The 20865-nt window shown below is 38.0% G+C and overlaps 3 protein-coding genes across 6 annotated transcripts in view; all 3 read right to left on the bottom strand.

The window, feature by feature from the left end:
• LOC122766188 (solute carrier family 12 member 6-like) overlaps positions 1 to 5318 on the bottom strand; it is a 35326-nt gene extending 30008 nt beyond the window's left edge. Inside the window, exons 1-2 of one of the 4 annotated variants that reach the window (XM_044020865.1) lie at positions 5209 to 5318; positions 1068 to 1760 (exon numbers count right to left, since the gene is read on the bottom strand). In XM_044020865.1, the coding sequence (XP_043876800.1) occupies positions 1068 to 1296 (229 nt within the window). In that variant the 5' untranslated portion in view covers positions 1297 to 1760; positions 5209 to 5318. The remainder of the gene's footprint in view (positions 1 to 1067; positions 1761 to 5208) is intronic. The other 3 variants (XM_044020862.1, XM_044020863.1, XM_044020864.1) reach the window with 3 other exon arrangements.
• Positions 5319 to 6403: 1085 nt separating this feature from the next.
• On the bottom strand, positions 6404 to 7870 carry nop10 (NOP10 ribonucleoprotein homolog (yeast)). Its single transcript, XM_044022071.1, has 2 exons — positions 7636 to 7870; positions 6404 to 6755 (listed from the first exon to the last, which is right to left on the bottom strand). The coding sequence occupies exons 1-2, from the start codon at positions 7687 to 7689 to the stop codon at positions 6615 to 6617; spliced, it is 195 nt and encodes a 64-aa protein (XP_043878006.1). The 5' UTR covers positions 7690 to 7870; the 3' UTR covers positions 6404 to 6614.
• A 761-nt stretch (positions 7871 to 8631) lies between these two features.
• Positions 8632 to 19857, bottom strand: lpcat4 (lysophosphatidylcholine acyltransferase 4). The gene is made up of 13 exons (XM_044020338.1): positions 19454 to 19857; positions 16461 to 16824; positions 15519 to 15631; positions 14721 to 14781; positions 14194 to 14252; positions 12912 to 12946; positions 11797 to 11851; positions 11595 to 11677; positions 11257 to 11382; positions 10976 to 11132; positions 10280 to 10372; positions 10005 to 10140; positions 8632 to 9216 (listed from the first exon to the last, which is right to left on the bottom strand). Exons 1-13 carry the CDS (start codon positions 19520 to 19522, stop codon positions 9044 to 9046), a joined length of 1524 nt encoding a protein of 507 aa, XP_043876273.1. The 5' UTR covers positions 19523 to 19857; the 3' UTR covers positions 8632 to 9043.
• Positions 19858 to 20865: the final 1008 nt, after the last annotated feature.

Here is a 20865-nt window from a genome sequence, read left to right as displayed (position 1 = left end):
AGCAGTGTTGAAAACCAACACTATGACCAACTCGGGATGGGTCCAGGGATGCAGCAATCGATAAGTGTTATTTTCTCGATTGGATATTTGGTCCATAAAATGTCAGAAAATGTGGATTTGAGTTTCACAAACTTTGGAGTGATGAAGTTCTCAAATGTCTTGTTTTTGCCCAAAAAAAATTCATCCGTTTTATTCATTTTCTTTGTCATAGGAGCAAAGAAACCAGAAAATATTCTCATTTAAGAAGACGAAAAGTCAAGAAAACCTGTTTTAATTGTTCAATTAAATTGAACATCAAAAACAGACGGCAACTAATTTAGTCATCAAATATTGGTCGATCATCCCTAGAATCCCAAGAAGGGTTTATCAAGAACCGGTACTGAATTGACACAGATTCCTTACTGGTCAATGATAAGCAGCACTAGCATTGCTAGCATCCAATTCAGCTGTTGGCATCATGTGATTACATCTGGCATCGTGCTCTCCAGCCACCATGTGAGAAAACAGCACAACAATATAAACATTAGCTAGCACTAAAAGTTTAAAGTGTAGCAAATTACTCAATACACCGATAGCATGACGTTCAAAAATTAATATTTTTTGTGCTAAGAAATAATAAATAAGAAAGAAAATACCAGAAAATATTAAGGCAGGTTAAAATAAATTAACAATTATCAATTAATCTGATTATAAAAAATATTTACAGTACTGTAGTGTGTTAACAAATCTCATGACAGCCCAGCAGCCATTTTAAATGCAGGACTAAGAAAGTCTCATCTTTTCAAAGAAGCGTGACGTCACGTGCTAAAATCTCAGCCAGTCTGTCGTGATAGAAGAGTGTCTGGCTTACATGTGGATTAAACTGTATGAAGCAATCTAAGCAGGTGAGATTACATCAGGGATTACATACATTAGAGTGTCAGCGTGATGTTGTTATGCAGACAAGTGTATGATATATATGCAGAAAACTAGTTGTCCACCACTGAACACACCTTCTCTCAGGTGTGTTAGGGGACAAAAATTGCTGTGGATTTGCGTGTTGTTGTTGCTTCCGTTCATGTGTTCACCTTGCTCTGTGTTGCTGTGGTCCGGCGTTTCTGCACCCCCTCCTGCCACTGTAGCGGTGGTCGTCAAGCCTCCCGATGCTTCGCTCAGTGGGTCACTTCGGTTAACACTCTCCCTGGAGCCGAAGCGCACACGGGCTCCGGAGCGTGAGCTGATGTCGGGCGATGTGTCGGACAGCCCCGGGAGGTCCTCCGCCTTGGTGGGCGTCACAGTGAAGCGCACAGATGCCATGGCGACTCACTTGGACAAGTTACTGGAAAGAAAGAGGGTGGTGGGAGAAGAAAGATTGCTGGGGCGGGGGGAGGAAGGGTCAGGGACTAGCTAGCTGGGCTGTGCTGACCTGAGCTAAGCTGGGCTGGGCTAGGCTATCTCCCAGGTGACGCTGAGGTAACGGCGGCCTCTACAATTTGTCCTTTTAGAGCTGCAAGTCTCCATTGAAGCAAACTCGTCGTGTACCAACAGGCATGAGAAAGAAAATGTACCTCTTTCTGTGTCCACCACAGTCAGATTTAACAATAAATGTATTTATAATATAGATTAATTCCTTTATGGTACAATTGTGAATATGCACACAGCCATCTAAATCAAACTAAAATGGTGCTTGTTCCTTTCTATGTTTGTGTCTTAAATCCTACAAATGAGGATTTAAGTGATTGTGATTGGAGACAAAATGAGTTAAAGTAAAATATGTCTTGCTATGGACAGCACACACGAGAGGCCACAGCGAGGACAGAGGAAGAGAAAGACATGGTGGAAAGAAGAAAAAGCAAGGGAGAAGAGGGAACCAGAGTGAAAAAATAAAGCAGAAATTAGTTCATACAGCTGAGAAGAGTGACACACACTAGTAACCATCCACAAATGTTTATTTTGTACACAAAGTAGAACTCTTCAGCTTACTGTCACAGAGGAGCAAAGAAAACCAGAAAATGTTCACATTTAAGAAGATAAAAATCAGAAAAACTTCAGTAATTTATTAAAATTCAATTAAATTGTTACCGCTATAGCAATAGTTGTTTGGTCCATAAAATGTTTCCTTAACCTAAATGTAATCAAATGTATTCTCCACAAACACATGAATCAAAATAGAATTCATTATTATGTATTTTTCCATGGTCCATCTGAAAAATTTTAATTAAAATTTAATTATAACATTTTGATAATCGAATAATCTATTTTTAATAGATAGATTTCTGATCTATTTATTAAAATGATGGTATTCTCAGAATATTTAAATTTCTTTGTCAAATGCAGTAATGAAATCAGAAAATATCCACATTAAGAAACTGAAAAATCCCAAAGCTTGTTTTGATTACAAAAGAAAAGCTCTAAAACCAAAATTATCGATTATTCAAATAGTTGAAAATGTATTTATTAATCGATTAATCGCTGCAGTCCTAAGTGACTTATATAAACATGTATTGAATAACATTTGTGGTCCGTAGTGCAAGAATAAACTAAAAAGGCCATGTGTAAACTTATGTAATAATCAAACACATATTACATAATAAATGGCTGATGCCAATTATTTAAAACCTGTAGTAGATTTTGTGTGATTTATGTACTGAAATTATACTTGTACACAGTTGTTTGAAACTAGCAATTCTTTTGTACTTTTTCTGACTGGTATTTGTATATGAAAAGAATACATGACACACACTCCATGAATGTAGTAGTTGATAATTGACGGATTATACGTTGCTGCCTCGCTGTAGCTCTAGTTCATGTGTAAACACTCCAGTGTTTGCGTCTTAAAGTCTCCTACGTGCTCCTAAAAAAAAAAGAAAAAAAAGGCAGGCTCCAACACGCTGGTCCACGCTATAAAATATCTTCTACGCCACAGAAGAGACGACAGGTTAAGTGTCTGAGTTTTCCATGTCCCGCAACATGACAGCTTTCTCAATGAAGGAGGCGTGCAAAAAAATAACCAGCGTGAACCACACGCTGGTGTTGGCATGTGAGCGTCTTCGGCGCAGTCAAGCAGAGCAAAAATCTCCTCCATCGTCTTGGGAAAACAGTGGCAGGACAGGTGGAAACGGCTGAATCTCTGCTTGGTTTAATAATTAAATTATTAAAAGGAGAGCAGTTCTAACCGGTTGCGCTGGTAGCTGCTGGCTGTTTCCTCTCCCTCTGCATGCAGAGGCAGGACAAACGTTTCTGTTTTCCACTAACACACATGGACAAAATGGACAAAAAAAAGCCTTGACAAGCTGAAGGACTTTTTCATCCTTAATGAGTTTGCTTTTACATTCCAGCCCAACTCTGGGGGGGCAGCTGAGGCCTTCAACCCAGCATTCAATGCATTCAAGGCGACTAGGAAACACCCACGAGATGTTATTAGTCTAGACTAACACATTCACACCTACGGGCAGTTCGTCTCCGAGTAACTCGAGGCACAGTTGCCGCTTAAAGTTAAACCAGAAACAAAAGTTTTGACAACAGTACCTATGGCGAGGTGGGGTGTAGACTGTGACTGGGCCGCGTAGTACTAGTGTGACGACAGCGAACGACGACATCAGACAACAAGAAAACAAACAAAGATGGGGGACATCCAGCAGCTGTGTTTTTTCCTGCTGGGTTTGTGGCTATTCGTCTCAACAAGACGTCAAGATTTGGATGAGAATAGACTGCGGGCGGGGGGAGATGTTTTACTGTCGCGCAATCAGCTCACTGTCATGGGCCATACCCTGACCACCTGACATTTTAGTCGGAAAAACATACTGTTTATAAACAGAGGAAAATAAATTGCATAAATATATGGGGCCAAAACATTTTTTATTAAATAAATTATCGGCCATCAGCTGCTCCAAATTCTTAAAAATCAAATTTGGTCATAGAAATACCCATATTGTTGCCATCTGCGGTTGACGGCACATTTAAAACCAATATAGCCTGCTACCGCTGTTGTGCTAATAATATCATGCATATAATATAGAGCTTATTCGAAGGCTACTAAAACCAAACAATTACTATATTAAAGTGATAACGCGCTTGTACAAGCGTACTTATGGATAAGATTTTGAAATTCCGCCAATAAACTCTCCGAAATGAGACACACTGGACCTTTAAATTAGCAGGAAAGAGACTGTCCACAGTCATTTATCAACAGGGAGTAAATAAAATAAGAACTAGGAGAAAATACTACTCCTATTATAATACTTATTATTCCAGAATTTAAAATAGTAATGGTCCGGTTCTACGTCATTCTCTATCACAGCTGTAATGTAAATAACATAATCCATGTTACAAAACCTTTATTAATCACCAAGTTAAAACCGTCATTAGTCTCAAACAAGCTTTCTGATTTTCCAGCTTCTTAAATGTGAATATTTTCTGGCTTCTTCTTTTTTTTAAAACTGATTAATTTTGTGGTTTGGGGACAAAACAACACCGTCATTTCCAGGTTTGATCAACATTCTCTGATATCCTACGGACCAAACAAGTACTCGGTTCAATCGCGAAAATCATAGACAGATTAATCGGTTGTGAAAATAATCGTTGCCTGCTTCAGGTGCTGCTGATGCTCGCACTCGCCGTCACTCACTTCCCATTCTAAGCCAATTAAGCTAGCCATCACAATTCTGGCTTGAACCGGTCTGCAAACACCACCCGAGATCTGTCCACATTCAAGCCCAGTCACAGCTGTCGTTGTTGTACATGTGTGTGAACATAGTATTGTTTAAAACGTTCCTTTTAAACCGCGTTTTTGTGACAAAAGGAATGCGGCATGTGGGCTTAAAGTGAAAGCGGGGCGGACGCATTTCAAAACCGGCTGAGATCGGAAAGGCGCGCGGCTAAATTTGGGATGAACCAAAAATGAGCCAATTACTGGCGAAACTGGTACATTCTGAGTGAAAAATGGGCTCAGTGGTTCGGTCAAACAACACCGCAGCAGCATGTGAAGCAGCAAGCCATCACCTCCACGGGTCCAGCGTGTGAGCTGGAGAGAGGGAGGTGGGGGGGTTGTGTCGGATGAGGTTAGCCGAAAGCTAGCGCTAGCCACGCCGCTGATAAACTGTCAACTCCGCGGAGGGAGCTCCGCAGATTACCACACACACACGTACATATATATATATATATACAGCGACACAGAAAGCACACTCAAAACGTGACGGTAAAGACACAGCGGACATACCGGGCTCGTACCTGGCTCAGGTTAGCGGTGAGACGAGCTTCCTCGCTGCGGTTGTTGTCACTGACATCTGGGAGGACTTGGCTGCGCTCCCGCAGATTTGCCCGACACTTTTTTGTGTGTGAGACCAACGGACCCAAGACAAAAACACGCGAGAGCGCACGGTGTGTCCCACCTCGCTTGCCGTAGACTACACAAATGTAAATGGGAAATGTAGTCGCTAAATACCTCATCTTAAATTACATTATGTTGTGGTGACATTTGCAGTTGTATAGTAGCACGGTGAATGTGAATTTTAAACGCCTGTAAATATGAAAATATATTGTATAAATGTGCTCACCCCCTCTTACTGGTTTGAGCAAGATACCTTAGTTTATATTGTGCATTGTTTTAAGAATAATTCTCCGGTAATACTACTATGTGTATATTGTTTATATTATCAGTAGTAAAACTGTGTTTGTATTTGTGTTGTCCAGGGAAATGTAGTTGCTAAATACCTCATATTATATTATGGTGACATGTTTAGTTTTATAGTAGCACAGACGGGATACACAAGGTAAATGTCCGTTATAAACACCCGTAAAAAGAATACTGTATTAAAATGGCCAATTCAACACATCTCTTCTCACTGGCTGAGACACCTCAGTTTATATATTGTGCATTGTTTTAAAATGTTCTTACTAATTATTCTATGTAAATATTGATTTTATTATTCAAATGTTATTTGTATCTGTATTGTCTGTTGTACATTTTGAGGTTGTTTTTAAGTGATTTATAGAATGTAAATAGTATGTTACAGGATTTACACATGGGCAAAGTATGTGTAGTTAGGATTGTACTTATATGTTGATATAGTTTGATACATATTTTTAAGATCAACATATAAGTATGTAACATTTGACATTGAATGGGTACTTTGTTTCTGACTGTGGTGACCATGGTTAATAAATTACCGTGTCAAATTGGATTTTCTGTACAAAATCACTTATTAATGGTTTGCAGCTAAAAATCACATGACTGGACAAACAGGCCAGAGAACATTAGTATGTGAAAGTCAGTCATGAGTCGATATTTTTTAAAATGTCAGCAGATTATGTTTGTGTTCTTCCTGTTATTTTCTGCACATATTTTTAATAATGTGGCTGATTTTTTTTTTGATTACTGCTCCTTAATTTGACTATTCTTGACACAAATAGACAAATAAAAAAATACTATCCATCAGGAGAGGTTTTATTCAGCATGAAAATAAAACTGCAACAAAAACCTAAAATTACAGCACATAAAAAAAAGGATCGTTGACGTCAACGACAGCGGAAAACCAACAAATGTAGAGTCCCTTAAATTTGGGGTTTTCCTCTTTTCTTTACAGTCTTATCTTCATCCCTCCATTTCTTGGTTTTGATCTTCGTCCATTCTCCTCTCAGAGGACGGGTCTGGGCTGCTGCGTGAGGAGAAGTCCGAAGCGTTTCTTGATGATCACGCGATGTCGGGAGAACTTGTCGTCCGGGGAGAAGCGGGCCGGGTGAGCCGAGCTGGTAGGCTGCCCGTCAGGACTCAGCTTCTGTTTAGTGACAAAGAGAAAAATTCCAATTAAAACACGAAGAAATTGATTTACATCTTGTCAGGTCTAAAGGACTCAAGACCTGGAAAATAAAAACGTTTATTAAAAATTATAAATAAGCAAGATTAGCAATGTAACTTATGATTATTTTCAGTAGGGGTTTGGTCAATACAGCGTCAGAAACTCTTGTTTTTTCCAAGTTACTCAGTTTTAACAATATTTTTTGTTATATGGAGCAAAAAAAACTATAATAATCACCTATAAAAGGCACTAAAAACTTAACTCATTTAATAGAAACACTCAAACTAGTTAATCAAAATATCAGAATCGTTGACGATTAACTTAGTAACCGATTACTTGATCAATCATTGCACCCCTAACAAAGATGTCATGTCATTAATCAGACAACTCTTTAAAAGTTTGTCATAACAGGGCTGCAAAATTAATCTTTAATCACATTAACAGTCAACTCATTTTGACAATCAATGTATAGCTTCCCATTTTCAGCCTCTTAAATGTGAACATTTTTCCTTTACACTATTAAAACACAGAAATTAATCAAATTGATACATTTTTGGTAAATTTGAGTTTTTAGTCATATTAATCAGGAAAAACATTGGATAAGACTACACATATTGTTTTGATTCATCAAATGTGGTTTTCTTAAGCAAAAAAAGTGATTTTATTCTGTTGTGATGATTCTCATTGCCTAAATACAGTATATGTTTAGAAAACGTATAGGGTTTAAATCCACTTATGCTTCAGGACCGAATAATGGAACAATAATGCCAGGTTGTTGGGTCTAAATCTAAGTAAATATCGCTTAATTACACATTTACAGATTAAATTAACTCGCTGGTGGATGTAAACACGACGTTACCTTCAGAGTGTAGACTCTGTCCCCGCTCTCGTTCAGGTAATACTGCAGAAACATCGTGATAAAAACCCACAAACTGTCCCTGTGGATCCACAAAACACGACAAACGTCGAACAGGTTGGTTTTGTTCTGTTTTTTTGTCGAAAAAAACTCGACGATTGTTAATATTCGTCTCCTCAATTCCACGTGCGGCGGAAGAAGTTTCTTGTCGTCGTCAACCGGATATCGAAGTGGTCTTCCGGTTCAGAAATCAGAGCGCATGGCATGCTGGGAAATGTAGGATTGAAACGCAGAATTTTAGGTTTAGAGAAATTTCAAATTAAGAGTCTCACATTGGCACTTTTTAATTGAAAGAAAAAAATGTGTGAGCTGTGCTTGGGACATCTTATGACTATTAGCATAATAAAGTTGAATAAAACATAACATTTAAAATGCAATAAAAAGTAAATTTTCCTTGTTCTGGAAAAGACTGAGTAAGTCGTGTTCATGACATCTATGACTGCTAGCATACTGTAAATCAGATCATCAATTTTTAATAGAAATAATTCATTATATAAATAAAATGTTATGGTTGTGTTCAGGACATCTATAACTACTCGGATATTTAATATAAGACATTTTTACTGTACAGTTTTAGAGAAATTTCAAATTAAATGTCTCACATTTGCACTTTTTAAATTTAATACAATCTCAAATTTGAGATGCAATAAAAACACACATTTTCTGGAAAAGACTGATAAAGTCGTGTTCAGGACATCTATGACTCCTAGCATACTGTAAATCACATTTAAACTGTATAGTTTTAGAGAAATTTCCATATTGGCAATTTTAATTCTCCATTTTAGTCGTTGTATACCTACTCTGCTGCTTTTTAAAATAAACATCGAAAACAAAACAGTAACATTTTATTAGACATTTTTGATGTCTTTAAATGACTGTTAAGAAACAGTGACCTCTAATGGTGAGAAACTGTAGAGACGTGACATTGAAACAGCATCGTAAGAGTTAAAACAATTCACAGTTTAATTCATTCATAAATATAAAACCATTTTTCTCACAAAAAAATAAACATAAAAATAAAGTTGATTCAGTGAACAGTTTCTTTTTGCACATTCCCTCGTCCCGTTTAAAAAAACAAAAGTGGACAATTTATAAATAAGGCACATCATGAATTTTTAAATGGCATCAATTACAAAATAAGGTCATTGTATAAAAATAATAATAAACACAGTTTTAGATTAAATGAGAACAATATTAAAAAATAAACATCCACCAAACTAAAAGCACAATCTTTTTTGTCATATATGTTCCTCGCATTTCTGGAACTGTATCAATCAAGATAATCAAGAATAATACGGTCCTTCTTTTAAAAAAAAACAACAAAACAAAAAAGGGGTCTGGAGAAAAATTGTCACTCAAACTTTTTGCTGTTGTGCAAAGATCCGTTGCCGTTGTGCATATTTCCGTTATTGTTTACAGCCTTCCCATTGGCCAGCAGGTGAGACTCCGCCTCCTCTGGCTGCAGGTATTCGTTCAGCACCCTCTGATAGGTCAGATGGGTCGTCAGCACTCGCAGCAGATTTTCTGACCAAAACAAAAATATTCTGTAAGTGTCAGGCAAACTTTTTTTTAAAGTCAAAAATTTAAAAAGGTCTGAAAAAGTTATTAAAAATTTCTATTCTATTTCAGATTTTTTATTTGTCATATTTGACTCTTATTTGTAGCCAATACTTTTTATTTTAAATCCCAATTTCGCAATTTTAATTTAATTTTCCTAACCTCACATTAATGCTTTTTAATCTCACATTTCCACCTTTAAAACTCACTGTTTAGTCTCACATTTTCACCTTTTAGTCTTACACTAATGCCTTTTTATCTCATATCTTCACCTTTTAATCTCACATTTTCGCCTCGACATGAGAATTTATTATCGTGCTTTGCATCTTATTTTTCCTTTCACTGGGGAAATTAGTTTCCGTCTCTCTGTAAACAATAATGTAATAATAATAATAATAATAATAATGATAATAATAATAATAATAATATCCATTTGTAAATTTTCTGTCCAGTTTGCCAAAATTTACCAATCCACCGTTTCATTAATCTGCAGTACAGATTCCACATGTACACCTGTGGTAAATGTATGAAGTTCCTATGTAACCTTTGAATTGTTGCGTCTACAACCAATCGTCTATAAAGTCACAGATTCTAACTTGATGATCTGATTATTGAATTTATTACTATTTAAATTTGTCTGAAATCACTTGGTTTTCCGCTAACGTCCTCATGAGTTTAGTCAAGAGTTAAACAGGAAGTTGAAAAAAAACAAGCAAAAAAAAAACAAACAGGTGAAGTAAAGAAGAACAACTCACCTTCAGTGAGTGATCCTCCACTGGACGCCTCCTTGTACAGTTCAGCAGTGCCGCGCTGTGGGAAGCCCAACAGTGCCCCCATGAGGTCTGAGAACTCCTCTGCACTCAGACTTCCTGTGGCCTCCCTGTCAAACATCTGCAAGAGACAGAATCAGAAAATAAACACACACCGTTGTCTGAAAATAGATTTTTTGTTTTAAAAGACTCAAACTTATTGGGTCTCTGAGCATTTCTGTTGGTATGACGTAAAAAAAAAAAAGAACAGCAGGACTTACAGTAAAGGCAGTGTGGAGCAGAGACTTGAAACGGAAAAATCCTGACAGAGCAGCAACGCTCAGATAAAACACTCTGAGGTCCACAGTTTCATCCTGGAATAAAAAAAAAAAAAACCCACACAAAAACAGTGGCATCAGTATATTTTGTGTAGTTTTATTTATATTTTTAGCCAGATTACAAACAAAAGGACAAACATGAAATAATTATAAACATAATTTAGTCCAAACAATTTAGTGAGTTTTGTTCTCCTCCAATTGAGTTTTTCCTTTAAAACACGAAGAAAATGTAACGTTTCATTGGCAAGTGTTTGGACAACAAATATATCACTAAACAAGCCACTGCTGTCATGGAAAATGCATGGAGGTGGAGCTTCCTTTGATCTGTATGCTGGTTACCAAGGCAACCATGATAGTGAATGTTTTTTTTTTAAGAAGTACACACCCATAATTTCCCTTCAAAATACCAGGACATGGGGGAAAACGCAAACACAAGACTTCCTCAAACTAAACTTCGCATAAGAGTCTGAAACACATTAATAACTGTTTAAATTACAAATAAACTGATAAATTAATCAGTAATATTTTTAAATTCCCTTTCAAAGCCACACATTTAAGTTGCATGTGAGGACAGTGGCGAGCGGCGCCCTCTACTGGACGTCTGTGTGCAGGCGGCGGAGCAGAGAGTGTGAACTGTACCTTGGAGTAGAAGCTGCAGAGTGCCATGGCCGTCTTTCTGTCCTTCAGTCCAAGCAGAGACGCCAGCTCGTCCGCACTGACCTTTGAACCCTGGGCTCCGAACTGACACGCGTCACTCAACTGGTGCAGAGCTGACTCCACCCCATATGGCCCCAGACTGAGAGAGCAAGAGAAATTTAAAAAGGAGAGGAGAAAAACTTTCAGTACAAAAATCAAACAGCAGGGGGCGTATGTATGTCCACAATCAAAATAGAAGAAAAGAAGACTTTGTCGTCTCTCACCCGCTCCTGTGCAGCAGTGACAGAGTTTTCCTGGCGGGAGAATCCACTGGCAGAGAAACCCCGCCCACTTTACTGACGGGGACTCCGCCCTCCATCACATAGTCTGTGGCCGGGACGCCGAGTTCTCTGAAACGACGGCAAACGACGCGTTAACATGACAAGGTTCTATCGCTCACCGTAGTGGTGCGTTGCCAGGGCAACAGCAAACAGCGAAACCAAGACTTTTAGAAACCACATAAATGTAGATTTTAGGTCGATTGTCACGTTTTCATGTGTAGTATTATAAACTCTGGTTTTCTGTTTGTATATTAAAAGTCGTACATATTTTAAAAACGTACTTGGCCATGAGTTTCTGGACGTTGTCTGCGTACAGACCGGGGTCGTTCTTCTCCTCCTCTGAAGGCTGGTAAACCGGCAGGAACTGAAGGACAAACAGAAGAAAACTGTTGTTTACTCACAGTAAAGAAGGTAAACATCCCACAATCAATCAATCAAGACAACATTAAGGTAAAAATAAACAATCTCGTTATAAAGACGTACCTCGACCGTCGCGTTGGTGTAGATCTGCGACGTCGTGTGCCACAGCGCCTCATACCTGTCAGACAAAGAGGTGACGTTACAATTACATATAAAAACTTTTAATAACATCATTTTCTGTTTGATTTATAATCAGGACATCTATCGCACGTTTAACTTCTTGTGGAAACGAGACTGTAGCGCAATAACGTTTAAAAAAAAATGTTCAGGCAAAAATATCAGCGACAGAATTTTTTAACTTGTACTGTACGTGAAACAAACAAACAAAAATAGTAAGAATAAGAATAATTCAGAAGATCCAGCTGAGGACGACTCCTCAGATTAACTTCACTAATTCTGGAAAATAATTTGATGTTTTTTTGCATCTTTTGCAACACGGCTACAAACAAATCATGATTAGGGTCACAAAAATTCACATAAATTTCAATAAAACGTTTTCTCTTTGGAATATTTCAAAAATTCCCAAACTTAAGTTTTTAATTTGGAATATTTCCGAAATTCCCTAAACTAAAGTTGTAAATTTGGAATATTTCCAAAATTCCCAAACTGAAGTTTTCAATTTGGAATATTTCCAAAATTCCCTAAACTAAAGTTTTCAATTTGGAATATTTCCAAAATGTCCAAACGTTTTAAATTTGAAATATTTCCAAAATTCCCTAAACTAAAGTTTTCAATTTGGAATATTTCCAATATTGCCAAACTACAATTTCTAATTTGAAATATTTCCAAAATGCCCAAACGAAAGTTTTCAATTTGGAATATTTCCAAAATTCCCAAACTAAAGTTTCCAATTTGCAATATTTCCAAAATGTTTGAAAAACAAAACTATTTAAACTGCAGCCTTAAAACTTTGATAGTTGATTGAATGGTTTTCAAATTGAAACTGCACCTGCACTGTTCCACTTTAGACAAACAAACCATAAATCTGCCTCACAGCGGGAAGTGTGAGATTATATGTGCGCGCGTTACGCCACAGCCGTCACATACACTGTCAATGTCAGGATTCTCAGCAGACGACTTCACTTCACACATGTGTTGTGTTCAAATCCTGTACTTTTACTTTAAGAAAGTTACTGTGTCAAAGTTCTTGACAGATACGAGGATGTAAAAGAACTTACCAGGCTGTTCCTTTGTACGTCCAGCGAACAGTGTCCTGATGAAGAGTCATAAACAACACCATGATCAAAACAGTGGACACAGTAAAACACTTTTGTTTGTTTTTTAAAAAAAAAAAACAAACAAAAAAAACAAGGGCGGAGACTTTTTATAACTCTGATTCCACATTCCACTGTCAACACACCCTGACTGTCTGTCTGTCTGTCTTTCTGTCAGTAAACTTCTACTCTGTTTTTAACTGAAGGAAAGGCGGTCAGAGAAAAACACAACAAAGCGTGTGCTGTACATGCAGAGTGAAGACGCTGAGGCACACATACATGACGAAGGATTCAAAAATGTGCTTCATGTATCAAGATGTACGTCCATTTAAGGGGTTCCCAATTGTTTAAAAAAGAAGAAGAAATCACAATCTCGATTCACAACTACACGTGATCTCATGTCTAAATGACAACGATTCTTTGGCATTTTATTTCATGAGCTGCAACAACCAAAGGTTTGTATTTGGCTTGCCGCTTGGCTGTCGCTAAACGCACCAGACTTCTCTGATTTCAGACATTGCCTTTGCTAAATGTCGGAGATTAACCCACGTATTCCGGATTGTTAAAACTACAGTTCGGCATTGTTCGCTTTGATTCTTTTGCTTCTCTTCCTGTGACGGCACTCGCATTTTCCCTAGTTATGACGTCACGAGTCGAGCTACTGGAGATTCACATTTTTCTAATCCTAACCTTGTACCTTATTCTAATCCTAACACCCAAAGCAAAAGCCCCAACCCTGATAAAGGCACTTAAAGTTGTGAGGACCAGACAAAATAATAAGATTTTTATCAAAATTTGAGGAGTACCTCTACGTTTACTTTACGCGCACTCTGATCTTTAACAGTATTGACTCCAATAATAATAATAATAATAATAATAATAATAAAAAAAGACAAAATTATTAAATATGAAAAGATTGTTCTCATTTTTTCCTGTTAATTTCATTTTAATTATTATGCCGACGCACTGATGTTTACAATAACGCCCACATAACATAACATAACATAACATAACATAACATAAGCAGCGTGAGATGAACAGATAAACATCAGCGTGCGGTATCTCATCTGACGACAAAGTGATCAATACAGCAAAAGTTTATTTACATGTCATTTCAAACCTTTTAGAAAACACCTGCTTTAAAAATGGTGTTCTTGTAAAAAAAATCTTTCACGTTTAAACCTCGTCAGACAGCCGTCATCGGCGAGTGAATGAATCGACATGAGCAGGTTCGTCTGTCACTCACCACTTTGTTGGGGTAGCGCAGCAGAACAGGTTGGACGGGGACTCCGGCGAGGAAGGCACCTGATGAATGAGTGAAGGACAAAAAGACAACAGCAAAAAAGTCAGAGTCAATGGATTAAAAGAAGTCTTTTAAAATGTACATGTGCTAAAGTCTGAAGTGTAATCCGCACACCAAACTAGAGAAAACATCAATTTAAGTTCACTGCTGCCTGCACGAGTGAGTTTAAATGTGTTATTTTTGTGACTTTGGCGCTTGAGATACGTGAAATCCTTTCTTCGAATTTGCCTCAGTGACACAAAGTGACCACACGAGGCAGAAGCGGACCAACAGCTCCCGTTTCCCCCAGTGAGCTAAAAACGCAAATTTTCCCAATGGACTTTGGTGTGGGAGAGTAAACACTTTACAAAGTTCAATTTCCAGTCAAAAACGGTTGTCTAACATGTTCTAAAGATATCGTAGACTTAAGAGTGTGTAGATTTTACTAACTGAATACAACGTTATCTTTATTTCAGACGTTAAATACTGACCGGGCTTGAATTTGATGAGCGCTCGTCCGTTCGTTGTGGTTCCTTCCGGAAACATCAGCATCTGGAACAGAAATAAGACAAGCGACTTGAGTTAAAAAACGTGGCCAAATTGGAAGTTTCCTTCCAATTTACACCCAATGGTGTTTGCACCGTTGTTGTATCAGTGACAACAGACTCCACCTCCTCGGTTAGTAGTAATTAAATCAGATAAGCAAACAAGACTCGTGCCAAGAGGGAGGATTACTCCACACTCTTAAATAAATCCAGATCGCTTTCTTTGATCTGGGACTCAACAAAAGAAGCGTTTTAATTGATTCTCAGTTGAGGGGAAAAAAAAAAGCCCAGTTATGCTGTACTTCTGATTAAAACTATTAATATTAGGACTGCGACTAATCTGTCGATTATTTTCTCGTTTAATCCAGTGCTTGTTGTGGTCAGTAAAATGTCAGAAAATGTGAAAATGATGACGTCATTCGTCTACGAACCAAAAATTATTCAGCTTTAATGATTTTTTTTGTTATGTGGAGCAAAGAAACCAGAAAATATTCACATTTAAGAAGCAATAAAAATTGAATTATCATTGCAGCTTCTTGTCTCAGACTCCCCCGTTTTATGACATCGTCGACATGGATTTGCAAATTCTCCTAAACTCGTTCTCGTGTGTACGAACCCTAAAAAAACGAATCAAATCAAATTTCACCGCTAAAAACTGTAAAATTATCGGCATGCCGGACAATAAAAGCAGAATATCAGGTCGTCTTTAAGTGCATTGAGTGACGTAGGGATAAAAGACGTCACCTGAGGCCAGTAGCCATTAGAGGTCAGCCTCTCTGTGACCTGCGTCACTGCCTTTTTCCTCGACTCTGGATCCTTCCTGCTCACCAACACGGCCTGGTTGAACTCCAGCAAAGCTGTGGGGATTAAAAAATAAACAATTATAACCAGAACCAGAGGAGAACGGCCAAGAAACCAAGACAGGAAGTAGCAGCGCTGATAAGACGCTGGAGGACTGAGTCACTTGTTTACGTTTGAGCTGCCTGGATAATCGTAAATCATTGTTTGCGGGTGAGACTACACGACCAGGGAAGCAGAATGTTTTTGTCCGTCTGCTGGGAAAATTATGAAAAATATGTTTCACAACAAGGATTAACAAAAATTTGTTTGCCTACAAAACAACACTGGAGCAAACGAAACAATAAAAATCACATTTAAGAAGTGTCCACATGAACGTAAAGCAGGGTATTCCACTCCTAACAGAATTATTTTTGGTGTGTTCGAATGAAGTTTTACGATTTTAAATCCATAAAATCCATTCAGAGCACACGTTCATGAGGAAAACGTTTACACATTTAACATAATCTCATGCAGACTAGAGGCCTTCAAACGATTTCAAAGGCATAAACGCTGACTTTGTCAGATCTAGTAGTCCTCATCTGGTCCTAAAGAGGCAGAACCTCACTTCTGATGAGCTGATAAGATTTGAATTGTGGTTAAGTTAAGGTTAGACACTATTAAGGTTAGGTCAATGCAGAGTTCTAAGAAGAGTAGAAAATGTGTGTGGGTACACGTCTTACATCAGCTGTGTGGACCAATTGTCAAACAAACCTATCTTTGTGAGGACAATTTGACCTTGTGGGGACATTTTGCCTGGTCCACACAACTTTAACAGGCTTTCTGAGGATAAAGACCTGGTTTTAGGGCTAGGGTTAGAATTAGGTTTGGGTGTGTGTCGTTCCTCACCTCCAATGACCGGCAGGCTTTTATTCTCCGACCGCGACACCACCGTGGCGAGCTGCGTCGGACACAGAACCACCATGTCCATGTAGGTGCTGTGCGGCGCGACCACCAGCACTGGAGCCTCCTTCAGATCGGCCCTGCGGCCCTTGACCGTCACCCACGGGAAGCCCAGGCAGAGGAAGACGCCTCTGCTCAGCTGCCAGACGATCGTGTGGAAGAGCCAGTGGCGCCAGCCCGTGACGGGCCGCGAGCGCTCCTCCTCGGACAGGCCGGCCAGTCGTAGCCGCGCCAGGGGCCACATGATGAGGAAGCAAATGGCCGCCAATGTGACGCGTAGAGGGAAGAGGACACTGCCCAGGATGATGCCCTGAAGATCAACAACACAATCAACAATTCATCCTGTAAATGAACTTTCTACTCCATTTATGTTTCAGGGGACATCAGCTTGAGTCTAGAAATATTCTAAAGAATATAAAATATTTTTAAATATTTTTGCCTCATAACTAAGGTTTGTGTCTCCACTCTCCCACACCAAAGTCCATAGAGAAAATCAGCGATTTTAGCTCGTGGGGACACTGGTCTACTGCTGCCTCGTGTGGTCAGTTTGTGTCACTGAGGTAAAAGTGAACGAAGAGTCTGTCTAACAGTGAGATAAAGACGTGGACATGTTCTTCAGATATCATAGACTTACACTGAAGTAGACCTGTGTCACTTTGTAAACCACTCACTCTCCCATACCAAAGTCCACAGAGGAAAACCAGCGATTTTACAACACAGCACACGGGAGCTGCTGGTGTTCATGCTGCTTCCTACACCAAGTTCAAAAATATTATTTTGCAACTTCAGCATTTGAAAACCTTTATATTGAATTACCTTAGTGGCACAAACGTAACAAATAAGGCAGCAGTAGTGTCCCTTATGGCTAAAAAAGCAGATTTTCTTTGGCGCAGACGTAGATTCCAGACTGGATTTTATGAGGTGAACTTTTTTTTGCCAGTACCTCATACAACCTCACCTCCTAAAAACCTGAACTACGACTGGGATGTATACATACACACCTGGAAATATTTTAATCAACATCCATTATCCTACCGACACGTCTAAAGTGTTCAGATTAAGCAGTTGTCTAAATATTTCTGCGTTATGTTCTTATCACCCGTTCCGCCAGTTGGTAGGGAGTGGGAAAGATTTATAGCCCTGGTCTGGTTTGTTTAGTTTCCGCAGTCATAAATATGGAAGACTCTTTTGTTTTCTACAGGAAATAGCATCATAAAAAAAAAATAAACTGCAGAAAGAAGGAATGAATACTTCTTAATGGCATAACCTATTAAAAAAAGTGATTTTTTTTTCAATTTTATCAAACAATTTGTCATTGGAGTTATTGTTATTATTGTTTACTGGATGCACTTTGTGCTAATTATGGAGTATTGACTTTGATGTTAAATATAATGGCATTCTATTTGTATGAATGTATTTGATTGTGTGTAGTTTTGGAAAACTTGCTCATGGCCCATGAAATGTTGAGAACTGTTCATTGTTTCCCTTTTGGTACACAAACCAAAATGATTCAGTTTTAATGATTTATTTGCTATATGGTGCAAAAACTATTATGAGAAAATATTCACATTTAAGAAGCTGAATTATTTACCACTCGAAACAGATTAATCGATTATCACACTAGGTGACCAATAATCATGAAATGAATCTAACTGGTACAGAATATACAATATCTTAAGAAATATGAACATGACAGACCAAATTTCCTGTTGTGAGAATACAAAGGGTTATAGACAATAAAGACAACTACTTTCTTGGTGTCAGAAAACTGAGACTGAAGCTAAAATATGGGGTCTTAAAGGAGGACAATGACCCCAACAGGGAATGTCCAGTTGAAGAATGGACGAAAAAGAAAAAGACAAGAGTGTTTTAACAACAGCCAGCGAGGACTGATCACCTACATTTGATAAAACGTTAAAAGAGTTAAAAGAGAAGCGCAACTGCAAAAAAAGAGACTGTTTTACAAAAATACTAGAGGAAGAGAAGGTGTAACATGAAAGTCACTGTGGGCAAACATGTTAGAGAAGGGTGTGTCTCCTGTTTGTTAGCTGTCACTATTATGCAACTCTTTTTTTCTTCATATGTTCACCAATTTTTCATTTTTACACTTTTCTATCAACGTATTACAGATTTAATTTACCAGATTTTTTTTTTTTTTAAATCTAAATACACAAACTGAGTTTGTTTTTTTTGATGAAATACAACTAGGGACACAATAGGGTGGCAATGATTAATTATTTCCGAGGATGATTAACAAGCCAATTATGTGACTGAACAATGTGCCACACCCACAGGTTTACATAATACGCATGTACTTTGTTGACAGACACAAATAAAAAACAGTGACAAATCACAAAATGATCACATCTGAGTTGCAGAAACTGGGTACATTTTCAAATTCCAATCAAAAATGAAGCCAATTGTATGATCGATGGGGGATTAATTTTGCAATTCTGGCTCACACCCTTATCTCAATGACACCATGACATCATGTTTGGAAGCTGTGAGTCAGTTGTGATCATCAAAGTCAAATTACCGTCTGATGACTTTCAGGTGGCAGATTCTTGGGGGTTATTCAAAACCACATTAGGTCGCTCAAAGTCAAGTTGTTTCTGTATGACAGCATTTCTAATAGTGCCAATTATCTATAGTAGCACTTGAATATCTGCTGCCACACATTACTTTACGTCCATCAGTGGTATTAGTATAAAATGAATGAAAAAGTGTGTATATCCACACAGATAATTTAGAGTTGTTTCATTACACAGTATAGACAGATACACTTAAATAGACAATTTCTGTTCTGTCTGACCAGCAGTGAACCACATATATCACCGGTAACACGTTCTTACTCTCATCTAAATCGAGTATTATGGCATTTTTTTTTTAGCTTCCATACCCATTTTCAGCCACAGTAAAAGTTTAAATTTGACTGTTACCCTGATCCTCAGCGCTGTGGTCAGCTTCACCTCGTGAATGAACGGGTGAGGGTAGTCGTGCTCCTCCATGGTGACGACGACTTCACCTGAAAATACGTGTTGTTGTTGTTGCTTAAAAATGTAAAAAAACAACAACAACAAAGGCAGTTGAAGTCCGTGTTAGGTGAGGGAAAGGTTCCGCCGAAGTTGTTCCTGTGAAGAAACGCTTCTGTGTCTCGTGGCGTTTAGTTTAAAAACAAAAAAAGGTTGGAGTGAATAAACAATGAACGACGAAGTAAAAACAAACTCTACTCGCTCCACATGGCCACACATACACACGCACACTCACACACACTCATACACACACAGTGAGGAGAAAAGACGACACTTGACAAATCATCCTCCCCTCGTTTCTTCCCTGTCTTTTTTGTATCCTCCTCCTCCTCACCTGTCCCGCCCCCCTGTCGCCTCGCTGCCCCGCCCACCACGTGCCACTCTCGCCCGAGTCAAGCGAGAAAAACCGGTCCCTGAAACTCGTCTATGGTAAACCATCACAGTCACAACAGCACCACTCAAACACATTCAAAACAACAATTGAATTTTGAACGTATATTTCACGATTTCACGAAGTCACGAAGTTCGCACAATTTGCGCCTGCTCACGTCCATACATTGACTTTATACTAAACTCATTGCACGGAAAATTTGCGCATAATTGTAAGAGAACCAAGTGGATTTCTAATTTCAATTTGAACATTAAAAACGCACTTACTTAGTAAATAAATATAAATAATTACAACGATTAAAAATGAAATGTAAAATTTTATATTAATCTTGATACTACGCATTCAAAAATATGTATACTTGTATATACGCGTGTATATATGTATATATACACACAGACACCTGTATATCACATGTGTATATATACATATATGTGTGTATTTATATGAATACACTCGTACGTATGTATGTATGTATGTATTTATATATACTTATGTATGTGTGAATATATACAGTATCATTTCACAAATGACTAGCTAGCATGTTTATCCATATGAACTCTGTTATATATATTTAAAAACAAATGAACAATATATAATTGACAAATTGTTTAACAGTGCGCACAGCACTGTTAAAACTTATTTTGTTAAATTTTGTTTTTTTATACCTTTTCCACTGAAACAAATACTTTATCTCAATTATTCAACAATCTTTCAAGCATGAGATATTTCACATTTGCCTTTTTTTCACCCCCGGTGTGTTCACATCACTTCCTGTTGACACAAAGAAAGCACTGTCAATGGTGTTAGTGCAGAGCAGTAGCTTGTTTTCATATGTCATGTATGGAAATTATAATTTAGGACCTCCGTGAACAAGGAAATAATTTTTGGCCAAAAATATGAAATGAAATGAAATGCTCTTTGTTTGTGA

The sequence above is a fragment of the Solea senegalensis genome, linkage group LG3 (genome assembly GCF_019176455.1).
Source record: "Solea senegalensis isolate Sse05_10M linkage group LG3, IFAPA_SoseM_1, whole genome shotgun sequence".
Lineage (NCBI taxonomy): Eukaryota > Metazoa > Chordata > Actinopteri > Pleuronectiformes > Soleidae > Solea > Solea senegalensis.
This window is presented reverse-complemented; position numbering and strand designations above follow the sequence as displayed.